Source organism: Danio aesculapii, chromosome 19 (assembly GCF_903798145.1).
Source record: "Danio aesculapii chromosome 19, fDanAes4.1, whole genome shotgun sequence".
NCBI classification, from domain to species: Eukaryota; Metazoa; Chordata; class Actinopteri; order Cypriniformes; family Danionidae; genus Danio; species Danio aesculapii.
Window position 1 is genome coordinate 7,803,614 of NC_079453.1, and position 24,953 is coordinate 7,828,566.

Genomic DNA, 24,953 nt, shown 5'->3' on the forward strand with positions numbered 1-24,953 from the left:
GGTCAAAATTATTAGCCCTTTTAAGCTATATATTTTTATCGATATACATTTATATCAATTGTCTATAGAACTATAACTATCATCTATATAACTATTGTTATACAATAACTTGCCCAAGTACCCTAACCTGCCAAGTTAAGCTAATTAACCTAGTTAAGCCTTTAAATGTCACTTTAAGCTGAAGTGTCTTGAAAAATATCTAGTAAAATATTATTTACTGTCATCATGGCAAAGATAAAGTAAATCTGTTTTTAGAAATGAGTTATTAAAACTATTATGTTTAGAAATGTGTTGAAAAAAAATCTTCTCTGCGTTAAACAGAAATTAGGGAAAAAAGTTAACAAAAATAAATCATATACATTTTTTAATTTACTCAACATTTGAATGGCTTCTGAAGGATCATGTGATACTGAAGCCGTATTGATGCCGAAATAAAAAATAGATATTTCAAATATATTAACAATTAAATAAGTGACATTTTAAAAATATATTCAAACAAAAATAGTCATTTTCAACTTTAATATAATAATAATAATAATTAAATTTGTTTACTGTACTTCTGATAAAATAATTCTAGCTTTGAGAGAATAAGGTACCTCTTTAAAAATATATTAAAAATTCAAAACATCTGAATATAATTTATGTACATATCACACATACACAATTTACACAAGGCAATATAGTAACTTCATTATTTTTTAACCAACAGTTCGACTATAAAGCTCTAATATGAAACATTAGCTAAACAATGAGGTGTCATTAGGGACTCATCGCCCTGACGTTTGTTGCTGAAATAACATTAAAGCGCAATATAGATTAATAGAAGCATCTCCAGGCAGTCCGTCAGAGTGACAAATGCTTTAATAATTCCAGCAAGTGAAAAATGACGCACAAAAAAACATACCATTCCTATAGATATAGACCTATATATGCCATTTTACCATTAAGTGCCTCAATACACATAATTGTTACCTTTATAATTTCCGACAGACCAATAAAGGGGTGAGGGAAAAATCTTCAAGGTAAGACACATGTGGTGAGGTTCATAATTCTGACAAGCACATCTTTTTGTGTTATTTTCTGTGTGTGGTTTCTCACCGCCTTCTAATATAAAAGCCGAGAGGATGGACGAGAAATGGACAAAATTGAGGGAGTAAAAAGGGGCTTTTAGGACAGAAAGTGCAGCTGGTGTGTGTGTCTGTTAAAAGAGAGGTCTTAAAAACTGCATCTGCAGATTGTACCTACGGAGTAATGCGTTTGGAAGCTTCACAATAAACTATTATCATCATTCATGTCAGAACATTCGCAGTAACCACCATCAAGCTAATTTTAAGAACGTCTGTAAATGTTATAATTAAGTAAACCAAAAACTTTGTTAAATATAAAAAATTGGCACCTTTAGATCGCAGTTAAGACATTCAGCAGCGCTAAAAAATACATCATGTCCTTGAGATTTGTCTTTTCTACAGCTCAGCGATTTCTGATACCGGCTTAAAGAAATCATTCATGTGAAATCCGACAAATGTGCGTCTTATTCTTTTAGTCCCAATCTCAATTCTCCCCCTCTTTTCAATGTTCAGCTCTAAGGTCAGTCTTATAATCATTCAATTACCACGTCCAAAGAAAAGACTTTTGCACAACAACAACAACAAAAAACATTCTTTGAGTTAAACATGTTTTGATCCATTTCCACTCTTTACATGTGAGTCTTTGTTTTCCAACAATTCACACATCATTCACCTCCACCTCTCCTATTGAACCAGAGGAAAAAAGCAAAAGGCATGAATGCATGTCTGCCGAGAAGCTAATAGTGACGCTTGTGTACAAGGCAGCGTGTTTCATTTCGCATGTTTTTACAGTCTGTGCTTGTGTGTGACTTGCGAAAGGTCATTTGTCGTGTGTGCGGTATTTACTAACAGCCAAGAATTTTGCGGTTCATTCAGGTTTGATGTTATTCTAGCAACAGACGCCAGATTATAAGGAGCGTTTGAAATTGAGGTCAAACACTTTCCAAACGCATGTCAAGAAATTCAATCGGAACATCATACGAACATTAACAACGGATGCATCAACAAAAAGAGTTCTATGGTTAACTATGGTTAAGTTAAGCAACACGAGTCATTATATTCAACTCAATGATTCATTTTTAATCTGCGTGAGCTGTTGGAAATATTATAATGATTTCAAATTGAGGTCAAAGACACAATGGCTGAGCAGTCGACTGAGCAGCTTTTGCTTCAAACATGCGATCAACAATCTGGGCAATTCTGGACTTGCGCACAAAATTGTAATCATATTGTTATCATTTAAAATGCGATATAAGGTCCGAACATGGGACTTTAACAAAGGCAGGAATCTAAAGACAGAACAGATGCACCAGCAAACAAAACACAGTACAGACAGAGCAAATTCACTGTTAGCTATATGCAAAAAAAAAAAGTCTTCGGAGTTTGTCAATGTATCTCAGCGGGATTTGATTGTCTTCACAAAAGTTGAAATAGCACACAAAGCTAAAAGTCAGTATACAATCTACTATACATCAAGAACTGCTAATTAGGAATGCACGGACATAAAATACTGGGCTGAATCCAAAAATTCGGAATGCACTTGGCTGAAAAATGAAAATGCTTAGTGGTTTTATTATTAAATTAAGTCATTTTGTAAGACTTTTTACATTTTTACAACTCAATAACTTAAATTATACTAACTTATATAACATTTTATTGACTGTGATATTGTATTGAGAGATTGAGATGCGTCATATTACAAGCGTTGCGATGACAGCAGAGTAGCAGTATTGCAAGCAGCAAGAGCTTATTATTATTTGAGCTAATCTTTGTTTGCCTTTTCAGATTTGCAGGTTTTTTGTTTTTGCATTTGCAGATCATGCATGGATAACTATTCAGGTACATGAGCAGACTATCCACAAAGGGGTATATTGAGCTATTTCAAATATTTGACCACAAGGTGTAACAACTGCCTTTATGCAAGCAATGCAAACCATTGAAATGAATGGGTTTCATACAACAGCACTTTCTGAATCTGGTGTGAAAGCCACTTCACACCGCAGGGACTAAGGTTGGAGGGAGAATGAAACCAACGTGTTTGGCATTGTTCACTTTCGGATGAAAAACAAAATAGCTATTTTTGGATTATTTTTGTCTTTCGATTAAATAAGGTACACTGAAGAACAAGAAAAAAAAAATAAAATTTGCAGTTGGTTTCAGAATCACTGAATCAGTGATTCGTGGCTATAAGATTTCAATATCGGTGCATCCCTATAATGTCTTGGAATTTTATAGAAAATGCTTAGTAATAATTATTTATTATTATTTTATTAAAGTAATTCTGTAAGACTATTACATTTAACTCAATAACTTTAATTTACTGACCTAAAAAAATACATAACCACATTTTATTGATTTTGATCTTATATTGAGAGGTTGAGAGACATTATTTTACTAACGCTGCTATGACACCACAGTAGCAGTATTAAAAGCAGCAGGAGCAAGAACTACATAGAAGTGTTGTGTAAGTGAATTATTTGAGCCGAACTTAGTTTGCTTTTCCAGATTAGCATTTTTTTTTGCATTTGCAGTTCATGCATGGATAAGTATGCAGGTACATGAGTGGAATATCCACAAAGATGTGTATTGAGCTATTTCAAATTTTGACCACAGGGTGCAACAACTGCCTTTGCGCAAGTGAAGCAAAACAATTGAAATGAATGGGTTTCATACAACAGCGATTTCTGCATCTTGTCTGAAAGCCACTTCACACCGCAGGGACAACGGATGGAGGGAGAGTGAAACCAGCGTACCGGACATTTTTCTTATTCAGATGGAAAACGCAAAAGCTATTTTTGCATTATTTTTGTCTCTCGATTAAATAAAGTATACTGAAAAAAATCTGCAGTTGGTTTCAGAATCACTGAATCAGAGATTCACGGCCATGGTCTTGAAATTTTATAGAAAACTCAAACATTTATAATGCTTGCATGTATCCTTGTTTTGGCTAATCTCACAAAAACTGCAAGTCTCACAACAAGCATTTGAAATTGGCAATAAAACAACTTCATAAGTATCAATATGAATTTAAATAAATTTCATCAAAACATCGCACAAACATTATAAATATGTTGCAAAAAAAGAAGCCCAAAACATTACGTGCAAATATTCATCATTGTGAATATCAATTCAAAACAAGCAAGACAAGTTATAATATTTAAACAAACTATAGTTCATTTACTTGATTTTTTTATTAATTGGCAGCTATATATACTCATACAGTGCTCAGAATAATTGAGTACACCCTATTTTGAAAATTTATATTTTTATCCATTTCTCAATGAATATAGGCAATGTATTTTGGTGCACTTAAACAAAACAGATTTATTAAACAGATATCTTTACTAAAATAATATTTTAGTCACCAAACACCTTTTGAAATAGTAACATAATACAATTAAATTCAAGCAAAATATTGAAAATAAAATTACGACATACAAAATTTCAACTACATTTTTTTTATTTTTTGCTTCTCTTGTTTTTTCTTCTTTTTAAAACTTGTATTTAATATTTTTCTATAACATACATTTGAGTGTACTAGTTTTTGGGCCGTTATCATAAGTTAGATAAGCTCCAGATTTGGCTTCAGCACTGACTAATCTAATGTATATACACAAATATAATATTGTTTAGCTTCCTATTAAATATATGAATTGAAAAGGTAGATTTGTAAAGGGTGTACTTATATATGCGGAGCACTGTACACATATACAATATGCAAATTTGTGGGTTCAAAATACTTTATATTGGAATGTAACACACAAATATTTACACATTTGTAATATATATGTCACTAAAAACACAAAAAACTATACATGGACCACAAAAATGTTTCATATTTAAAACTGTTAACTTTCATCAACCCAACCACAGACGATTTACTTGTATTATGAAGACAAATCTGGATGCAATCTCCAAAACGCATCCACGTATCTCCAAAGGCACTATTGATGCACACCACAATGTACTTTGCAATTCAAGCACATGGTGCATTAAGACACCAGGCAGAGGTTTCCTCAGTGTCGGCTCAATGCAAACGGCCCGCGAGGCCTTGAACTTGAGACGGCGGGCGAGTCAATAAGAAAACGGTGCTTTCAGAAAGACGGGATGAGATGAAAAAGAGGAGAGGGGGGATGATGAGTGGCTGCATGTGAATGGAAGGGGGCACAGGAGAGGGGCGGAGGAGGGGCAGGGCTGAGGCGAGGGTCAGGGGTCAACTTGTCAACCCCCACTGCCCCGGACGGCCAGACAAAGGGAGGCGAGAGGGGTCAGAGTGCACGGCTCAATGGACAACTGGTGAACACACTCCAATCGGGGGGTGTCTCTTTAGCCACACGCAAAAAAAAGAGCGTCTTTCACGCTCACGGCGCATCCTTTTGAGGCCGTTTGAACTGACATTCAGATTCCTTTCAAGGTCCCCAAAAAGAGAAATTTGAATACACTGGCACCCTGACAAGAGTCTCCTTTTCAAGAGCCGCTCAGCAAGTTCACGTATGCTCGCGGGCTCTTTTGAATACGCTAATGCGACTGGAGATTTCCTTTGTTGCCATACGTTTGGTCTCAAAGAAAACGATAACAAATCTCCAGCTAAATATAGACACAGTACACGCGTGTGAGTGTGTCTAACTCCCTTATTATCTTAAAACATGCACCACTGTCATGCCGCCGGAGGTCAAGTCCACTTACGCTCTGTGCTACGCTAGCTATTTATCTTATCTGCTGGATTAGCTGGGCGGCCTGTCAGGTAAACCACACCCCGCACCAACTGCACCGTTCCCTTGGTTAGCCTCCTGGGTAATCAGCGCGGGATTTCTTTATAAAATTATGCAGCTGACCGGCATGTATACTCACCATATTCATCCTGCATATGGAACAGGGGAAGATGGATAGACATAAGGAGGAGCAGAATTGATGCGGGGGGTCACCTGACCTAGTTATTCTCAACATACAAATACATATTATTCATACATACACAAATCAGAAGTGTCATCATGAGTAAACTGCCAAGTGCATTAGGAGATTGGAAACATTGTTTCTGTATGTTTAAACTTTGTAATTCACGATTTCACTCTTATTTTCATTCATCCATTTTCATTTCAATCCATGGACTGATCTGCATTCTAATTAATAAAAAATATTAACATTTGCTGAAATATCCAACAAACAATGGCTCTAAAAATGGCATATATTCTGCAGCAATACATTTTGAGGGAGTGGAGTTAGTAATTCTGTCTGAAGTAAAAATCTGCACTATTTCTAACTGTTGGTCAGAAATACTTAAGAGTTAAATAAACTTAAGAGTTAAATAAACACTCTTAAGCAGAAAGGATGCATTAAAGTGATCAAAGAGAATGAAAAGTATCTATAATGTCACTAATATTTCTTATTTTGAACTTTCAGAATCCTGAATTTCACAAAACTATCAAGCAGGACAACATATTCTATCATTGATGATAATAATAAGAAATATTTCTTGAGCACCCAATCACCACAATATGATAATGGTTAGTGACAATTCAGCTTTACATGGATAAACTACTTATTTCTAAAGTAGTATCACTGTGTTTACTTCATTGCGATTAAATGAATGCAAACTTCCATTAGAAACTTCTTTGTTTTAAAAAAATCAAAAAATGATCAACCCCAGATTTCAGAATGCTAGTGTATACATGCAGATTGATTAGATATCCATACAAAGTCATAAAAAAATCCCAATATTCAGATAGTAATGAAACATTAACTATGATAAATCTAGTTTAAGTATAATAACCACAAAAAACTAGACAAAAATCATGTTTTTTTTTAACTGATGGACTTTTTGCTACTATTAAAAAAAATATTCAAGCACAAAAAAAACCCAAAACAGACTGGATAACTGAATGGTGTTGTGTTTTCTAGGGTTGCACCGTTTACCGGTACTATGGTAGTATTGTGATACTATGGCTCCAAAATACTGGCGGTGCTACTGTAGTTTGTAAGCGATAGTATCGTCATAGATAATGTTGGATGTGGAGAGTCACTAAAATGCTCAGACGTTTGTGCAATAATAGACCATATCATTTTAATATTATGTAGAGCCCTCTAAGGGTTTTCTGATGTTTAAAACCCACATCTAAATCGGTTCTGTTCGTCTCAATATGATTTAGTATCTACAACAACCCCGACAATCTCTTTAAAACAATGACTCACAAAGTGAAAATTTGAATTACTTTGGATTGTTACCTGATAAGACAATAGAAAAACAATAGATGAAAAACCCAAAATAGCAACAAGAAAAATTTTTGGACACTTTATATAGCCTAATTTTGTTGGAAAAATGCTATTTTTGTACCACATTTCATATGGTATCATTTGTATGTGTATTTTAATGTGCTTTTTGTTGGTCAGTTATCTACAAAATAGACAAAAAGAATGAATAAAATTTTAGGTGAAGTGACGTTCAAATGATACTTTTTTAATGATAAGGGAATTATGAATTAAATTCAAGACCTATTATACACATTTGAATTGTAGCATTTCTGACAATCTTCTTTATAATTTGAGTTGTAAATACAGTATCGCAACACTACTTGGTATCATGATACTTCAGCTGGTATAGACTCGCAAGATGAATCAATGGTATCACGACATTCTTAGTGTTTTCTGTTTTCAGACAAACGTTTGGTTAAGACAGCTCAACCAAGGTCTGGGAATGAAAGAGGATGTGTTTGATCTATATCTGTGTGTATGTAAGTGTGTGTGTTGATCTCGTGCATGAAACTCAATCCCTTTAAGAAACCATCATACAATGATCTGTCAGCTTGTCGAGAATGCATTAGAATGTTAGTGCATTAGAATGAAGTAGCTTTTATATACGCATAGATTCCAGTGTATGTACATATGCATACATTCTAAGAAATGCTGGGTTATTTAAACCCAAATTGGGTAAAATATGCACCTAAACATTTGGTTAAATTTCATTTAACTAAAAAAACAAATATTAACCCAGGGTGGCATGGTGGCTCAGTGGTTAGCACTGTCACCTGACAACAAGAAGGTCGCTGGTTCAAGTCCAGACTGGGTCAGTTGTGGAAGTAGCATGTTGTCCCCGTGATCGTGTGGGTTTCCTCCAGGTGCTCCGGTTTCCTCCACAGTCCAAACACATGCACTGTAGGTGAATTGAATAAACTAAATTGGCCGTAGTGTACTGTATGTGTGTGAATGAGAGTGTGTATGGGTGTTTCCCAGTACAGAAGGGCATCTATTTTGTAAAACATATGCTGGATAAGTTAGTGGTTCATTCCGGTGTGGCAACCCCTGATGAATAAAGTTACTAATCCAAAGGAAAATGAATGAATGAATGAATGAATGAATGAATGAATGAATGAATGAATGAATGAATGAATGAAAATTAACCCAGCAGTAGGGTTAGTCCCTATTACACCCCAAATTGAGTTGAAATGACCAGGCATTTTTAAGAGTGTGTATAGGGTTGACTGAAACATTCACACCCGATATGAAGTAGCAAGACCTTAATTCAGCGAATAAAAGGAAAGCAATAACAGAAAAGCAGAATAACAAATTAAATAGAGTTAAAAAGAGACAAACAGAAGAAAAGGTGGTTGTGGACAGTTGACTGATTTCTTTTCAGGATCAAAAGGAATGAAAGGAACGGCAAAAGAAAAGGGAAAAAAGAATGTTAAGTGGACGCCAGACACAAAAACAAGAAAATAAAGCATTGAACTCGGACACTTGTCCTTGTGCAAAAACATAAACAAGTACCTTGACTTAACAATGTGTGTAAGTGTGTACTGACATTCCTTAAGATGCGTGTCTATTATCAATTTTCAATCACTTTAAGCAAAAAAACTGATTTGGTCAGTAAAGGTATTTCGACAGAACTCTAAAAGTTTGTTGTTGATCTTTCTGAGAATATGCAAACTTGAATGTCTTCACGAATTGCCTACATCCACTGACAAAAGTGTGAACGAGTGCATGTTCGCATTGTGTGTGAATGTGTGTGCTCAAAGGAGGAGGGGGGGGGGTGTAGGGTAAAGATGCGGTTACTTTGAGAAGATTGAAGCGCAAAAGCACTCAGATTTATTAAAAGCTGCCGCTCACGCCTGCCTCTCTCTCTCTCGTTTATTCCGCACCATTGTTGCAATACCCCCTTCATTGTGTATACATTGTGGAGGGATATTAAATTTCTCCCTTCGAACCTGACTGTAACTACTACACAGCCATGGGGAAGGGCAGCACGTCCCCGAGGTCCAAACACACACACACATGGATACATGCACGTGCTCATTTTCATACAGCTTGTCCATCAAATTAAACTAGCTGATGAAAAGCCCACCCTAAAAAAAAGGGGGACACTCTTAGTCCAGGAGCTGATATGAAATGCAGGGGTGGGGAACAAATTCAATCAAAGCAGATCTGGTTGTTAGACCCCAGGTTATTACTTAAATGGTCATATCGCGGGCGGTTGGTTGAATGGAGATACTTGTGAAAGACACACTCTGCTGAAACCTGCGGCGGATCAGTCGATAAAAGTTTAAAAGCGAATATTAATTCAAGCAAGGTAAAATTAAAAATCAATACGAATGTGTATTTGATTGTTTTTACACTCCGTCGGCCCTTGATCTTCATCTCGCATTCAGTTTTTATTCTAAATGGCGCATGGGTTCTTTCTCTATGCAAAAAAAATAAATAAATTGTGAACTCTGACCCTTTTCCTTGAAAAGAGCGGGATTTCCTTTCTTTAGGGCTTAAAACGTGAGAATTGCAGTGAGGCGCAGAAATAAAGCAAGATGTCTTGCATTGTGGCGTCCACAATAAGAATCGTGCGCTGGTTTAAATGGATAAGTGTTGGTGTAAGTGTAATCTAATTCTTGAGCTTAATTAAGAGGCAGTGAGACCCTGACCTTAATGACGAGCCCTACGGCTATTCACGCACCGCTTCCAGTGAAAGACAAAGACAGATATTTGCAATGTGTAAATAAGTCAAAGGAGTGAGATCTTTGTGTACATAATGTACAAACAACCTTTATAAGAGAGAATGGCTCATGTGCAGATTGAGATTTAAACCAGTTCAAGCTAGTTATTTATTCCATCTATAGGCCTGGTTTTTAGGTAAACTGCCTTGCTTATTTGAGCTTGTAGACCAGCAACAAACCACTTTAAATCACTCAAACATTGTACAAATACAGAATCAAATGTATGACCAATCCATTAAAAGCATGTGGAGCCTGGTTAAATGAATAAGAGTTCCAAAAAAGGGTTGTCATTTTTTCCACAGAAATAAATCTTTCTTTACTTTGATAACAATTATAAAAAGAACCATTTTATTGTCCTAGCATGTTATCTTTGGAGTATTTACACAATGTTGTTATCAACTAAAAGCTTTTTATGGGTTTTGGACATTAATTTTACAGGTCTGAAAATGGAAACTTTTGAAAATCAGTACAAATTTAATGTAAAGTTTCTGAATATGATACAGGTATCGCCTCTATGCATATTACAACTACTAAATTTTATAAAACTGTGATATTGTTTGAAATTTCAGTGCGTGTGCTCGACAACTAAAGCAATGTCTTGACAATAAGGACAGAATGATTAACCGGACTCACAATTCGATGATTAACAATACTAATCTCACGATTCAGTGATGATTTTTAAACAAAATTATTCAAAATTAATTTAAGGTGAAGAGCTTTTCATTTTTTTCTTAAATACTGCACATTTTTTGCAAAATAATATATTTTCTGCCCTAACCAAACTGCAATTAATAAAACAAATAATAATAATAAACGTATTATTAATACAAACTAAAGAAGACTGGGATTTGACATTTTTAAAAAGAAATATCAGCATATCTATCTTTTCTGTGCACATTTACAATGTCCCCTGCTGATGAAAAAACTCTTTCACTGGACACTGAGATGGCTGGTGTGGATAGCAAAGCCTTAAAGCAGAGAGCAGTGTGTACAGCGGTGGTCAATAGCCCACTCTGCTCCAGGGGACAGGCTACTGGCATTAAAAAACTGATTATAAAATTACTAATTATATAGGGGGATAGAGACAGAAGCTGAACATGATTATAAAGGCGAAAAATTAATTTTACTTGTATAATTAATTAGTATAAGTATTAGTGCGATACACTTACAGGGTTACATTACAAGATAAATGTAAGTCTTTTAAGACATTTTTAATATCATTACGAATGAAGTTTTAGACTCCTACAGGGCTACAAAGGAACAAAGGAAGATTAAGACCTGTTTAAAAAAGTTTTTAAGACCTACAACACAATATTTCAGTATATTTAAGACTTTTTACTGCCTAAAATTCTTTTTTTGTGTGTGAATTAAGATATTTTAAGACTTTTTAAGACCCTGCAGATACCCTGACTTAAGAAAAGATAATCTTTAAAATTTTTAAATATTCAATAATAGTAATAATAATAATAATAATAATAATAATAATAATAATAATAAGCAAGTTATTAAAATAAGCATGAACTCATTTGAAAAGGAGAGGGTAAAAATAATCTAATAACTGGTTTTGAAACAAAACAACTTTCTCTTTCAGTCTAAAAAACATCTTTTCGCAATGAAAACACTGATGCACCATGTGATCTCCGTAGCCCTCGTCGGAGCAACCGGAGCTGCAAATTGTCCACATGGTTTGCCTTCTTAATAGTATTTTTGCGTATATACATCTGTGACAGTAGTTTTTCACTGTGTTGACGGTTTATGTGCATCATATTCGTTGTTCTGTTAGTGTAAGTAAACGTCTTTTTGCAGTATTTGCACACAGTTAGCTCACTTCTCTGCTGTCATTTCACTCTGTCACCCCACCTCTTGCTCACCACTGATGTGCAGATAAAGAGAGTTTGTGCCTGTAAACACAGCACCCCCACTGTTCAAAAAATGTATTGCGATTCGTTTAACATTTCTACTGATTTGAATCGATTTTCATCCGGGTCACGGTGAATCGTTACATCCCGACTTGACAATGTTGTCATCTTTATACAAAATACTCTGAAATGCAAACGAAAACAGCTCTGTTTTGTGAATCTACATCATTAAATAAACTACTAGTGTTTTAAAATATTTGAGGCTTTTAAATTTTGTTCAATAGAACATTTTTTCCACTATAAAGAATATGCTATTCAATGGAAAGATTCTAAGGAAACAGACGCAAAAACCCATATTAATTAACTTTAATGTAACAGTAGATTAGTTTAAATCAAACGGCCAATCAAAATATTTGCCTTAATCTGAATAAGACAATAATATGATTAGTGTGTTTACATGAGCTGCTTTTTGAATGTTCCTTTCATGATCCTGCTTTACATGTTATAGCTAGGGCCAGACAGAATCTTCTGACATTTTTTGCTATTTCTGTGGAGAATTTTGCTAAAAATCTGCGGATTTCTGCGGAATTATTTTGGGAGTATCATAACTAAAACTTTAATATGTAAAATACATTTTTTTTTTACTTTTATTTAATGTTTAAAATGCAAATTCAATTAGATTCACTTTATTTGGTAAACAAAGCAAGTCTCTCATATAATATATCTACTAAAAGACAGGAAATATTACTGTACAAACTGCATTGTACATAAATCAGATGAACATTTTCATATTAGTCAATAATATTACTGTAATTAATAAAAAAAAACTGAATAAATATAAATTTAAACACATTTACTCAAGTAAATAAACAGAATTAATGATGGGCTTAAAACCTGCGGAAAATCTGCGGAATTCTGTGCGCGCAGATTCCGTGTGGGCCTAGTTATAACACATAATTCGATTAACGTCATTGCGTCACCACGCTATCCACATTTCCTCCAGAGTTTCGTTTTTAATTTGTCGACTTTAACTGCAGTTTGAAACTTTCATTCAAGAACATTTCATGCATGCCCTATGACAAACTCTGAGGTATTGGATGAGAGTATGAACTGCAGGAAGAGTTGTTGTTTTAATGGAACTTGATACCGCACATCGTATGGGGAAAAAACCCTTGGCATTTCGCGATGCGGGTGTCTGTGGTCCTTCACTGACTCGGTAGGTGCAGTATAGCTGTGTGTTTATATACCTTCCTGCAAAATGCGGCCAAAATATTACACAACGGTAATAGTTTGAGTTGGGTGTTTACCAGTCTGTACTACACTTCAATAACATGACTAAAATCGGCATGCTCCACATGTCTTAATTCGATTTCTGTTTAGTTTGATTATGACTTTAGTCAGATTAAGGTAATCAAAAATCGTTGTTTACATGGTAGACTCTTAATCAGAGTATTTCCTTAATCAGATTATTGGTGTCCATGTAAACAAACTCAATGACTTTCAAGCAGCAATCTATTCTTATCATGTGAATTCAGATACATAAATAAATCCCATGGACTCTAAGATGCTTTTATTCTTCTGATACTCCCAAGATGCTTTTACGTTGTCAGTGTTTTTTCCCAGTTTAGAACTGCACATTCTTTGGTCACCATCCCACTTTCATTGTACACAATAAACAGCACAAATGCTCTTCAAACCTTTTCCTTTTGTGTTATATAGAAGAAATAAAGTTACAAGCTGGAATGGCAAACGTGAATAACTAACTAAACTGCTTTTCCCACATGAGAGAGACAGGTCACAGTTGACCAGCGAGGCTGTATTAACATGGCTGTGGCGTGTAATTTGGTTTATGAGTCTGATAAAAGTCCATCGAGAAACAGAGGGAGATTGTGATGTCTTGCACAATATGACCAGCGGATTCCATTTCAGAAGCTCGGACCATAATAGCGCTCAGTGTGTTAAGAGCTATCAGAAAATCGGCCAACACACTGTCCCTCCAGCAATCATTACGCATATGTCCTCACCTACACACCAGGTAAAGCAAACACACACTAGAGCACGAAAAAAAAGCACTTGGCCCTGTCAGATATGGGGTATTGGAGTCCGAATGAGGTCCATTTAGTCGGCAGTGGTCTTGATGGTGGTCTCCATCGCAGAGGTGAGGGCCGGCGCTGGGGAGAGAGTGTTTACCTACATCCCTTTATTACCATCTGCTTAATGGCCTATGAATGTCTCCATGGATACTCAAGAGGGAGAGAGAGATGGATGGAGGGACAGAGATGGCTCCGATCGGAAAGGTAGGCTCTCAGCAGGGAACTCTGGCGCGTGTGCGCGAATGTGTTTGTCTTAATGCATGTGTGTGTATGTGTCCGGGGATACTTAGTGCAATGAGTGCAGTACTTCAAATGATTTCAGTTTACTGTAAGTGCAGCATCAAAACGTAAAAAAAAAAGAGGAAAAAGACGCAAACCGGTGGATGTGGTGTGTGTGAGGCGTGGAGGGTAAGCCTAGGTGTCGGGATGGGGAAGAGAGAGGTGGTTTAATGCAATAAAGCATGTTGTATTGACATCTCTGTTGTGTCTATTGATTCCCCATTATGTCCCTAACAAACCCGGGTGGACATTTTGTCATTCGCAATCACGTTAGCACTGGGACTCGCCGACGTTCCCGCTCAAATCCGATCTATACACACACACACACACATACGCGCACTCTGGCTGTGGACGGCAGGGCTGATCTTCCTTAATCAATACCTGTTTGAGGTTAAAACACTTTACGGCGCATCAAACTGTAAATTTGTATCAGTGTAAACACAGCTCTCCTGTGCAGACAGACACGCAAAGCTATCGAGTGACCCGATCGGATTTGACCTTTAACCTCAAGCAGACCCCTAAATTTTCCTAAACAGCAGCTACTTATGTTGCTCTTTCTGCATTTACACAGCAATTTCGTGGCTTTGCCAAAGTGAAGGGATGCAGACATATTAGTATCATAAAAACTATTAATGTATCATAATGAATTGTATTTTTCTTATATTAAGAAAGGTGCAAAAACAATCACAGTATCAGTGTAACAATACTGTAGTGTAACAAGATCAAGGTCTAAAAATGGTAGTGGGTCTGATAAACCTTCGCATGAACATTATTGACCGTTCACTCCAAGTTGATCATACAAGTGTGTGACCACTACTGCCAATATTTTTTTAAATTAAAGATCATTATTAGACGTATATTTACAAAAATATATATAATTATTATTAGTTTGCATTGCCTTTACCAGCTGTATGAAAATTAATTGCTTTTTTTATTAAGAAATGTGCAACAACATGATTAAATCACAGTATCAGTGTAACAATACTGTAGTATCAATACAGTATCAGTGTAACAATGTCAAGACCTAAAAAATGGTGGTGGGTCTGATAAACATTATTGACCGTTCACTCCAAGTTGATCATACAAGTGCAGGCCTGTAGACAGGGGGGTTTCGGGTGGTTCGAAAGACTCCCGACTAACAAAGATCTAGAATTTGTCCCATACATGAGCCAATACTACGGCATTATTCATTCATTTACTTTTTTTTCCAGCTAAGTCCCTTTATTAATCTGGGGTCGCCACAGTGGAATGAACCGCCAACTTATCCAGAATATGTTTTACGCAGCGGATGCCCTTCCGGCTGCAACCCATCCCTGGGAAACATCCATAGACTCTCATTCATGCACATACACTATACGGACAATTTAGCTTACCCAATTCACCTACACCACATGTCTTTGGACCGTGGGGGAAATTGGAGCACCCTACTATTCCATCATAAATTGTGAAAATAACCCATCGAAGAGGTCTTCAAGACTAATTGGAATCCTCTGTTGGCTGTCTCTTTGGCGTGACTAATCAGCTTTGGCCAATGCAAACTATTTTCATGAGCCCAAAATCCAGCTGTGCAAGAAAACATACAACATACAGTACATGTTTTAGTTTTGTATTATTCAAACGGCCTAATTCTGACTGAGGAAAGTGACTGAAATGCTGGCCAGTTTGTTTGTAACTTCAACAGATTCCTAATTTAATTATAGAAAATGATGTGAATAACTGCAAAACGGTCCACTTTTTGGGAAAAAAGAACTACCCTTTTCACCCGGCTGACTATGGGCATGAAGAGTCTAAAAGTCTATTACTTCTAGCAGCAATATTTTTAAATGAATGATTGTTATTAGACTGTATAGTTATAAGAATGAGTGTATCAGATTGCATTACCTCCACCAGCTAGCCAACATAGGCAATGTTTTAGATTAATTATTTCCATAAAAATAACTAATAATTATACACTTTTGTTTTCTTTGTGTTTTTCGTTCAGAAATTCTCAAACTTGAACTTAAATTGTTTTTAAAAACTGTCATCTCATATGTTTGGAACAAAACTTAGTTTTATTGTGTCAGCAAGTAGATCAGCCATCAAAGACAATATTAAGTGAATGTAAAATACATTTAATTTCAGTCTTACATACAGATAATAGACCCTGGTTAAGATTTTGGTTTTGCTTGTTACGCTTAACACTTTATATTCATGCGAAAAGCTGTAATATCTCAAAGATAAAATTACAGATGGTTAAATTAGTTGTTTAAAATTAATGTTTACAATTTAAACTTTTTGCTATTTACTAAAATAAATGCTGATGCCACAGTAACAGTGTAAAGCCTGCTAGAAAATAGACACTTCCCAACAGCCTAAGCACTCACAGGACATTATAAATATAGTGTGCAGACTATCCCAATCTCCCTGACGCCAAGATTTTACAGTAAACACTCTGGGCAAAAAAAAAAAAAAAATTGTTAGATATCTCATCGCCTAGGAAAAATCTAGAAAAAAAAGAGCTTTGAACTAATGCCCTTGATAGTGTCTATCATCTGTAAGTAAGGATGAACATAAATGTACTTTCCTTCACCCAACATAAAGATCTGTACTGGCTGCTCTGCTTGTCATTTTGACCTCTGCGGGATTTAATGTCAGCTGTGGCGCCTGGTGTCCATTTTGAGTCTTATATTATCAAAAAAAGTGAAAGGTTTAACCTTTGGCATAATTTTAAACGCTGGCAAAGGTTAAAGTCTTAAAACCAAGTGGCAACAAAACACCAAATACATTCGGCTCACTTATTTTCAATTTCATGGAAAACATTCAGTAAGAGATTATATAAAATGTGACGCACCAAGCTATTATGTCGTTTCCTCACTTTGAAACATGAATAAGCATAAGTGCCACCAAGTACTCAAGTACACTGATACCAGCAAAAGCATGAAAAAGCACGTTTAAAGTAACTCATTACAAAATTAGCCAATGTATTCACTATAATTTGTTCCTGTGCATAAAAATAAATGTCTCCAGCATTTCAGGAATCTTCCTTTCCAGCCAAAAACTCTTTTTATCCTCTCTCAGCATCCTCCAGTTCACCAGACTTCTGACCTAGAAGACAAATCCCAACCAACAGACTCAAACAAGTGGGCCAATCCAATTTTAACACTACCTGCATTTCAAGAAAGCCCATCACCATGTGGGCCCATTATGTGGTGCAGCTGAAGAAAGCTTAACGTCTGGCTCTTTGCTCATCAAGGCGCCAGTAAGTAATTAAAGATGCTCACTCTCAATTCTTAAGCTATAAACCTTTTTCCAGGCAGACGCCATATTCACTTTTGGTGGATGAATATGTGGCTGGCAACCAGACAGTCTGTTTAATTGGTGGTTGAAATTGTTTTCCTGTGTCGTCAACTTTTCTTCAAAATGCAACAAAAACACAAATTAAATCTCCTGACAACAGAGTTTATGAAAGTTAGTGTTTATCTATATGCACAACTTTTTGAGAGAAAAAATATTAACCTAAAAATATGGTGTCCACTCTCAATGGTGTATCTACTCTCTGTTAGCCAGTTTAGCTCTCACAAAACAGAGTTTTGCTAACAGGAAACTGAATTTTTAATTTCCCTGTTTACGTTTTAGCCTTTGTGTATTGGTGTGTGTCGTGTTTAGGTGTCACGTGGTCTTTAAGTGGCGCATACGTTTAATCCATCTGCTGGTTGGAAAATTTCCGCTTCGTTGAATGCCAGACGTTGCGCGCACACATTGCGCGCCCCCGCCCCCTTACTAATGCAGCACTTAAAACCAACACTCCTTGTACAAGTAGTCTAAAAAATACTATTAGCTTTTCATTAAAAACTGCAACAAGCATTCTTAGGCCTACCTCATATTTCAGAGTAATATAAGATGTTTCATCAAAACATAAAACTGTATATTATCTTTAATCATTTAATTTTAAGTTTAACTTATTAAATTATACACAACGGAATATTGCTGGCTTTTTACTTGAAGGCTATTACTCGTGTATAGCTACTATAACTTAAACAGCAAACAACAATGCAAAGTCAGTTAAGAGTTAACTAACAATTAAAGTTTTTTTTATATATCATTCTAAACCCTTAGTAGCTTAATATATTATTCATTAAATTAGTCAGGAATTTATGAGTGTAATACACAGCCGAATTAAGCTAGTAATTATGCAATTTATCCCTAAAGCACTTGAATTCGACAAAAACATCAACAAATAATTTGACATTCTCTCTCATCATTCTCAAACTTGTCGTTAAATTCGCACACACTCGCTTCGTCCTTTTTTCCCGCTGTCTGCGTGTATCGATCTCGGCGGAATCGATAAATTACCATGAATATTCCCTGAACCGGTCCTGAGAAGAGAGTCAGACGGCAGATGGAGAAGCAGATACGGGGAGGACAGAAGGATGAAAGAAGCCAAAAGAGGCCGAGACGAACCATTCAAACAGGGGCAATTATGTGCAGACCTCTTTTCAACTGAGCCAGCATTCATTAATACACACTCGTCGTGGCACATTTAATATATATAGTATATGCAAACACAAACGGAACTAAAAGCAGATTTCATAGGAAATACAATAGGTTGTGGATATTTCATTCAGATGGTTGTCAGGGGCAGAACAGGTGTTTTGGCTCTACATTTAGTTTTTTTTTTTTAAGTCATGAGGGGGAAAGAAAGAAGAAAAGAAAGAAAAGCTGTTACCCAGAGGGAAGCAAAGGTATCTTACCGGAGTTACCGGAGCGCAGAGGCAGCGGAGACTTGAGTCGCCAGGCGCTGAAATCAGGAGCGGTTCTCTGAAACACCAACGGCACCGGCAAGGGAACAAACATGATCCGTCGTCGTCTGGGCTTTGCTTCTATGGTCTCTTGTATTTGGCGCTTGTCTTGAGTTTCTTTGGTTGCTGTTTGTCAAGTAGACTGTTTTTTTGAGGTTGTTTCTTTTTGGTAATATTATTTGGTTTAAAATGTAGCTATAACGTAAGTAAATTGCTCAAGCTAGCTTTACATTTTTGGTATTGTGCCTCTCGGTCATTACTGCTTCCTCAGGGACGCTCTATCTCGGACTGACACACAGACGGATAGTCGGGATCTTCCAAGCAATGTTGTCTGAATATACATGAACACTAGTCACTTGATGCTTGTTTTGCGTCTCGGTTTAACAACTGCTTGGCCGAAAATCCGTTAACCAACTTACAAATGAGAATAACAAGACATTAGCGAATGTCGAACCGTTGGTTCAAACGGGGACTTTTTATAATTCAAACTCACTTGTTGTCGTAACTCATAACGTTTCCTGGGTTTTGCGTATCCCGCGCGAGACCAGGTGTGCGGCCGGTAAACGTCACAATGGCCTTGCGCGCGCCGCGATCTGCTTCCACTTTGGTTTCGGTTCTTATACAAATCTTGTCAAAATCTTGTTGACGTGAGTACAAAAACTATTTGGTTCATTACAATCAAGTCGCGGTTTGCTGGCTTTAAAACGGTTTGCAAGGGTTATTTGGTTACTAGCTCTTCTGCTGTGTGGTTTACCTCTGGCACATTGCATGCATTTCAAGCAGCATATAATTATTTTGTTTAAAATATAATAGAATCGATTAGCTAATACATTTAAATAAGCGCGTACTGTACGTATAAGGCTACGCAGCGGCTCTAAACGCTCCCCCTTTTCCTTTCCACTCGCGAGCCGGTAATTAAAACGCAATCAATCGATAAATAAATTAATAAGCAATACTACTCGGGCACGAAATGTTAGAACTGAACGTAAAGAAAACAACACGGTACCCGTTGAGCGGAATTCAGCTCTTTGGCTCTGTCCCACCACCATCCGTCTGTGTGTGCGTGTGTGTCCGTTACGATAGTCCCGTTATCTGGGAACCCCGGTAGCTTGCGAGCTCTGTCCGCCTCCCGGTACGAAAGCAACACTGAAGCGAGAGGAGCAGCCGCTATACTCCCCCCGCCCCCCTTTCTCTCCCTCCATCCAGACCTCCCCCTCTCCCCTTCCCTTTTTTTACTAATCCCATATAAGGCAAGCTATCCTGCGTATTGATCGCTTGATTACTCTTCATTATGATGACTCTGATGATCGCGGTGGGCCGCTGATCGATAAGCTTACACACATTCGCCGAGTGGCTTACAGCAGGTGATTATTTCCTCATCTACATCCAGGTATATAGGAAAAGCGTACGTCGATATGAGGAGCTGAAGACACTGATGCGTTATGATTATTTAACGTGAGGGGGGATTATACTAACAAACGGATTACGGCTACCTCGCAAAAGTTTCATTTGGTCTATTGCTAGTCTAGAGTGTCTCTCTTTCTCCAATTCTACCTTTCATTCCCTCTTTCCGACACACTGAATGCTGTCAGTAATAAAGCTACAATCCATGCCGCGCACTTACACTCCAGATTATTGCCGACATAGATTTTTTTAAATAGAAAAATCTATACGCTAAACATCGCAGTCAATACGGGAAAAATCGAAAGCGCGGTGCTTGATCCCCCCACCACCCCCCAAACTCACATTCGCCCCAATATCTCTCTCTCTCTTTCTGTCTATCTGTTCTATCCGAAGTGCGAGATTTGATATGGATCAGTTATTGATCAGGGTATCACAAGAATATAACACTTAGCCTACAACTAAATTTTCTTCACTGATTTGAATCACACACATATCTATTTATTTCTTTTGCTTTATTTTTTAAAATCGTATTTTCCTGCAACACAACAGGCTTACAATGGTTCCTTGAGCTTTATTGTCCCCAAGCACCCCCTCCATTTGACAGATGACATCCGTGTGTCCAACGAGCAAGAGTGGGGGGGAACGGAAGAAGAAGAAAAAAAGAAGCGACAAGTTGTCCTTCACGAATCCCCCTCGCCTGAAAGGGCACGCGTTGCGAACCCCCCCATCCAAACTCCTTCCAGACAAAAGCAATTATTTCTTGTAGAATATAGTGTGTTTTGCGCGTCTATAGCGCAGAGAAGGAAGAAAGGTGTGCAGACTGAAACACAGTTTCCAAATATGACATTTCCATTTGGTTACATTCAATGGTCAGCTCACAGTATATATCTGAGCACCAATAGCCACTGACATTCTCTAAAAAAAAGAATAATAATAATAATAAATGCAAAAAAAAAAAAAAACTCTTCAGTACTCAACTACTTTAACACCTAAAGCACCTGGCATAAAAATAAAGTCCACCTAATTTTCTTTAATCAGAAATTAATACCATTTCCAAAATCATTATCATTATTTATGCTCCTTCTGTTGTGATAAAAACATAAACAACTAGGCGATCAATAGAAATAATCATTACCCAGTGCACACATAAAAAGAAACTTCCTCCTGTGTGTGTCTGGGTGGGTGAACCAGACAGCGATAGTGAAAGAGTTCATCGTTAAATGGCAATGTCATGTTGACAAATGCGTTGGTTGAATTAAATTCTCTCTCATCAATAACAAGGCGCCCCAATCAATACCAGCTTACAATTATATCAACACCCCCTCTTGCTGTAACAAGCAGCTAATATCATGGCTAGGACACATTCCCACTGCGGTGCAACACGCAACGCCACACAATACCATTCTTGCTCAGATAAAAAAAAAACATCAATCTATATATATATATACTGTATATATATATATATATATATATATATATATATATATATATATATATATATATATATATATATATATATATACACACACACACATTTGAAGTCAGAATTATAAGCCCCCCTGAATTATTAGCCCCCTGTTTATTTTTTTCCCCAATTTCTGTTTATCGGAGAGATTTTTCAACACATTTCTAAACATAATAGTTTACAACTCATTTCTAATAACTGATTTATTTTATCTTTGCCATGATAATAGTAAATAATATTTGACTAGATATTTTTCAAGACACTTCTATACAGCTTAAAGTAACATTTAAAGGCTTAACTAGGTTAATTAGGCAAGTTACTATATAACGATGGTTTGTTCTGTAGACTATCGAAAAAAAAAATAGCTCAAAAGGGCTAATAATTGACCTTAAAATGGTTTTTAGAAAATTGAAAACTGCTTTTATTCTATCCGAAAAAAAAACAAATACGACTTTATCCAGAAGAAAAAATATTATCAGACATACTGTGAAAATTTCCTTGCTCTGGTAAATGTCATATGAGAAATATTTTTTTTAAAAATCAAATAGGAACTAATAATTCTGACTTCAACTGTATATAACATCTAAATTTACCATATGCAACTTTAAAAACAATGCAAAGATCTAAAAAAAACAGGCAACCTTTGTTTGACTTCAGCCATTGTCAGTTCAATTCTTGAATGATGGAGGTAGAAGTGATTCGAGCAGGGACTTGCACACTTTCTCTCTTCAGCTGATCTAATGATCAGTGCTGACATATTGTCAATACCCGGCTCAAGCCTGCCAATACCTCTAATACAAATCCATCCTCTGCGCCGTAGCTCTCTTTTAACACACACGCAGGTGGGCAATAATTGCACGGTGCTAATGTTGTCTTCCCTTTAATCACCAATAGACATCGGATCTTGACAGTCTGTTGGCTCACCAATACAATATTGGCATTTGTAGTTTCCTCGTTCAACGCATCATTGATGAATGGAATTTGTTTCGCACCTTTCAAAGATTTACTCGAATATATATTCAATTAATTTTATATTACTGCAACAAATGGCCTTTGTAATCTCGTGCAGTTGGCTGCTTACATCTGTTTGAGCTTTTCTTGCATATCCCGCCAAACAGTCTTACAATATTTCAATTTCACACATTTGCTTAAAGGGGCTAAAATTCACAAACAAGATTTTATTTCTTCTTCTTTTTTTTATTAATGCATCCTTTACAGCAGCTCCCACAATAAGTATTTTCCATTTCATACAGATTCTACCATCATTCCACGCTATGCTAGTTTTAACGCGATCAAAGACTTGGGAGACAGCAGCTGAAGATCCAGCAGTCAGTGCTGGTAAAAGACATCGACCCCCAAAGTGCTGGCGATGTGTCTCGCCCGCAGCGGCCTGCAGCGGCCTAATGCTATGACATGGAAGGGGCTATCAGTAGCGCACAGACTAGCTTGAGAGGGGGAGCTGATTTTGCCCTGTCAGAGGCCTGCTGAATATGTGATCCACCGTTACAGCGGAAGAGGATAAAGCCCCAATACCCCGTCTGTGATCTTTATGGGGTGCCGAGTGTGTGTGTGCGTGTGGTGGAGGCGAAAGGTAAAGCAGGTTATTCTGAGTGAGTGTGTGTGGAGTGGGGAATAAGTGTGTGCTATTCTAGGTGTCAAGTGAGATGTGCATTGAAAATGATGTATACAAATATGTATAAATTATTAAAATATATACAGTGCTCAGCATAATTGAGTTCACCCCATTTTGAAATTGAATATTTATATATTTTTCTCTGTGTGTTTTGGTGCATTTAAACAAAACAGATTTATTAAACAGAAATATTTATTAAAATAATATTTTAGTCATCAAACATATTAAGAAATTGAAAGATAATAGATTTAAATTCAAGCAAAATATTGCAAAAAAAGAAAGAAAAAATTTACAACCTACAAAATTTCAACTAAATTTTTCAATTCTTTTGCTTTTCTTAATTTTACCTGTTTTTTAATATTATATATATATATATATATATATATATATATATATATATATATATATATATATATATATATATATATATATATATAAATTTAATATTATTATTTATATGATATTCTTCTAAAACATCTAAATTTGGGTGTACTATAGTTTTTGGACTGTTATTGTAAGTTATTTTAATAGATAAGCTCCAGATTTGGCTTCAGTACTGACTAATCTAATGTATATGCCCAATACTGTACAGCTTCCTATAAAAAATATGAAAATATGAGATAGATTAAAAGATAGATTTTTGAGGGTTGAGCATTGTATATAATATGATTTGTTTTCACTATAATGTAAAAATGTTAAATAATAATATAACATTATAATTTCAGATATAATTTTTAGAAGATGAAATATCATTATTACATGTATACATTGTTAAGTGGCCTAAAATCCCATGAAAATATCTTCATAAAATATAAACTACTACTTTCACTATATTAATTACGCATAAATTATAACAAATATTTAAATATAATGTTTTTAATATATATTAGTAATTATATTACATTTAATAATAATAATAATATTATTAATTAATATATTTTTAAATATAAATAAATATTTGCTTGTTCTCCCTGTGCAGGCGTGAGTTTCCTCCGGTAGTTCCTGCACTGTAAAAAATTGTATGATCAATTAGTCCTGACAGCATATGTTTTTAGATCATTGTAACTTAGTAAAACTAAGTTAATCATGTTCTAACATAATTTTTTAATTTACGCAAGCTGTTTTATTATAAGTTCAGCGGACTCCTAAGGTTAATTTGATTCAACCTTAAAATTTAAGGCAACCAGGATTTTCTTACAGTGTGTTTCCCCCACAGTTCAAAGACATGCGTTATAGGTGAATTAAATAAACTAAATTGGCCATAGTGTATATTTGTGAATGCAAGAGTATACAGATGTTTCCCAGTGCTGAGTTGCGGCTGAAAGGGCGTCCGCTGCGTAAAACATATGCTGGAATAGTTAGCGGTTCACTCCGCTGTGGCGACCCCTGCTTAATAAAGG

At 36.0% G+C, this 24,953-nt stretch overlaps 1 protein-coding gene across 2 annotated transcripts in view; it reads right to left on the bottom strand.

Annotated features, from left to right (window-relative positions):
- Positions 1-19,949, bottom strand: part of LOC130246797 (POU domain, class 2, transcription factor 2) — a 99,016-nt gene extending 79,067 nt beyond the window's left edge. For both annotated transcript variants that reach the window (XM_056479939.1, XM_056479938.1), the window contains exon 1: positions 19,004-19,949. In XM_056479939.1, coding sequence (XP_056335914.1) covers positions 19,004-19,106 — 103 coding nt within the window. In that variant the 5' untranslated portion in view covers positions 19,107-19,949. The remainder of the gene's footprint in view (positions 1-19,003) is intronic.
- Positions 19,950-24,953: the final 5,004 nt, after the last annotated feature.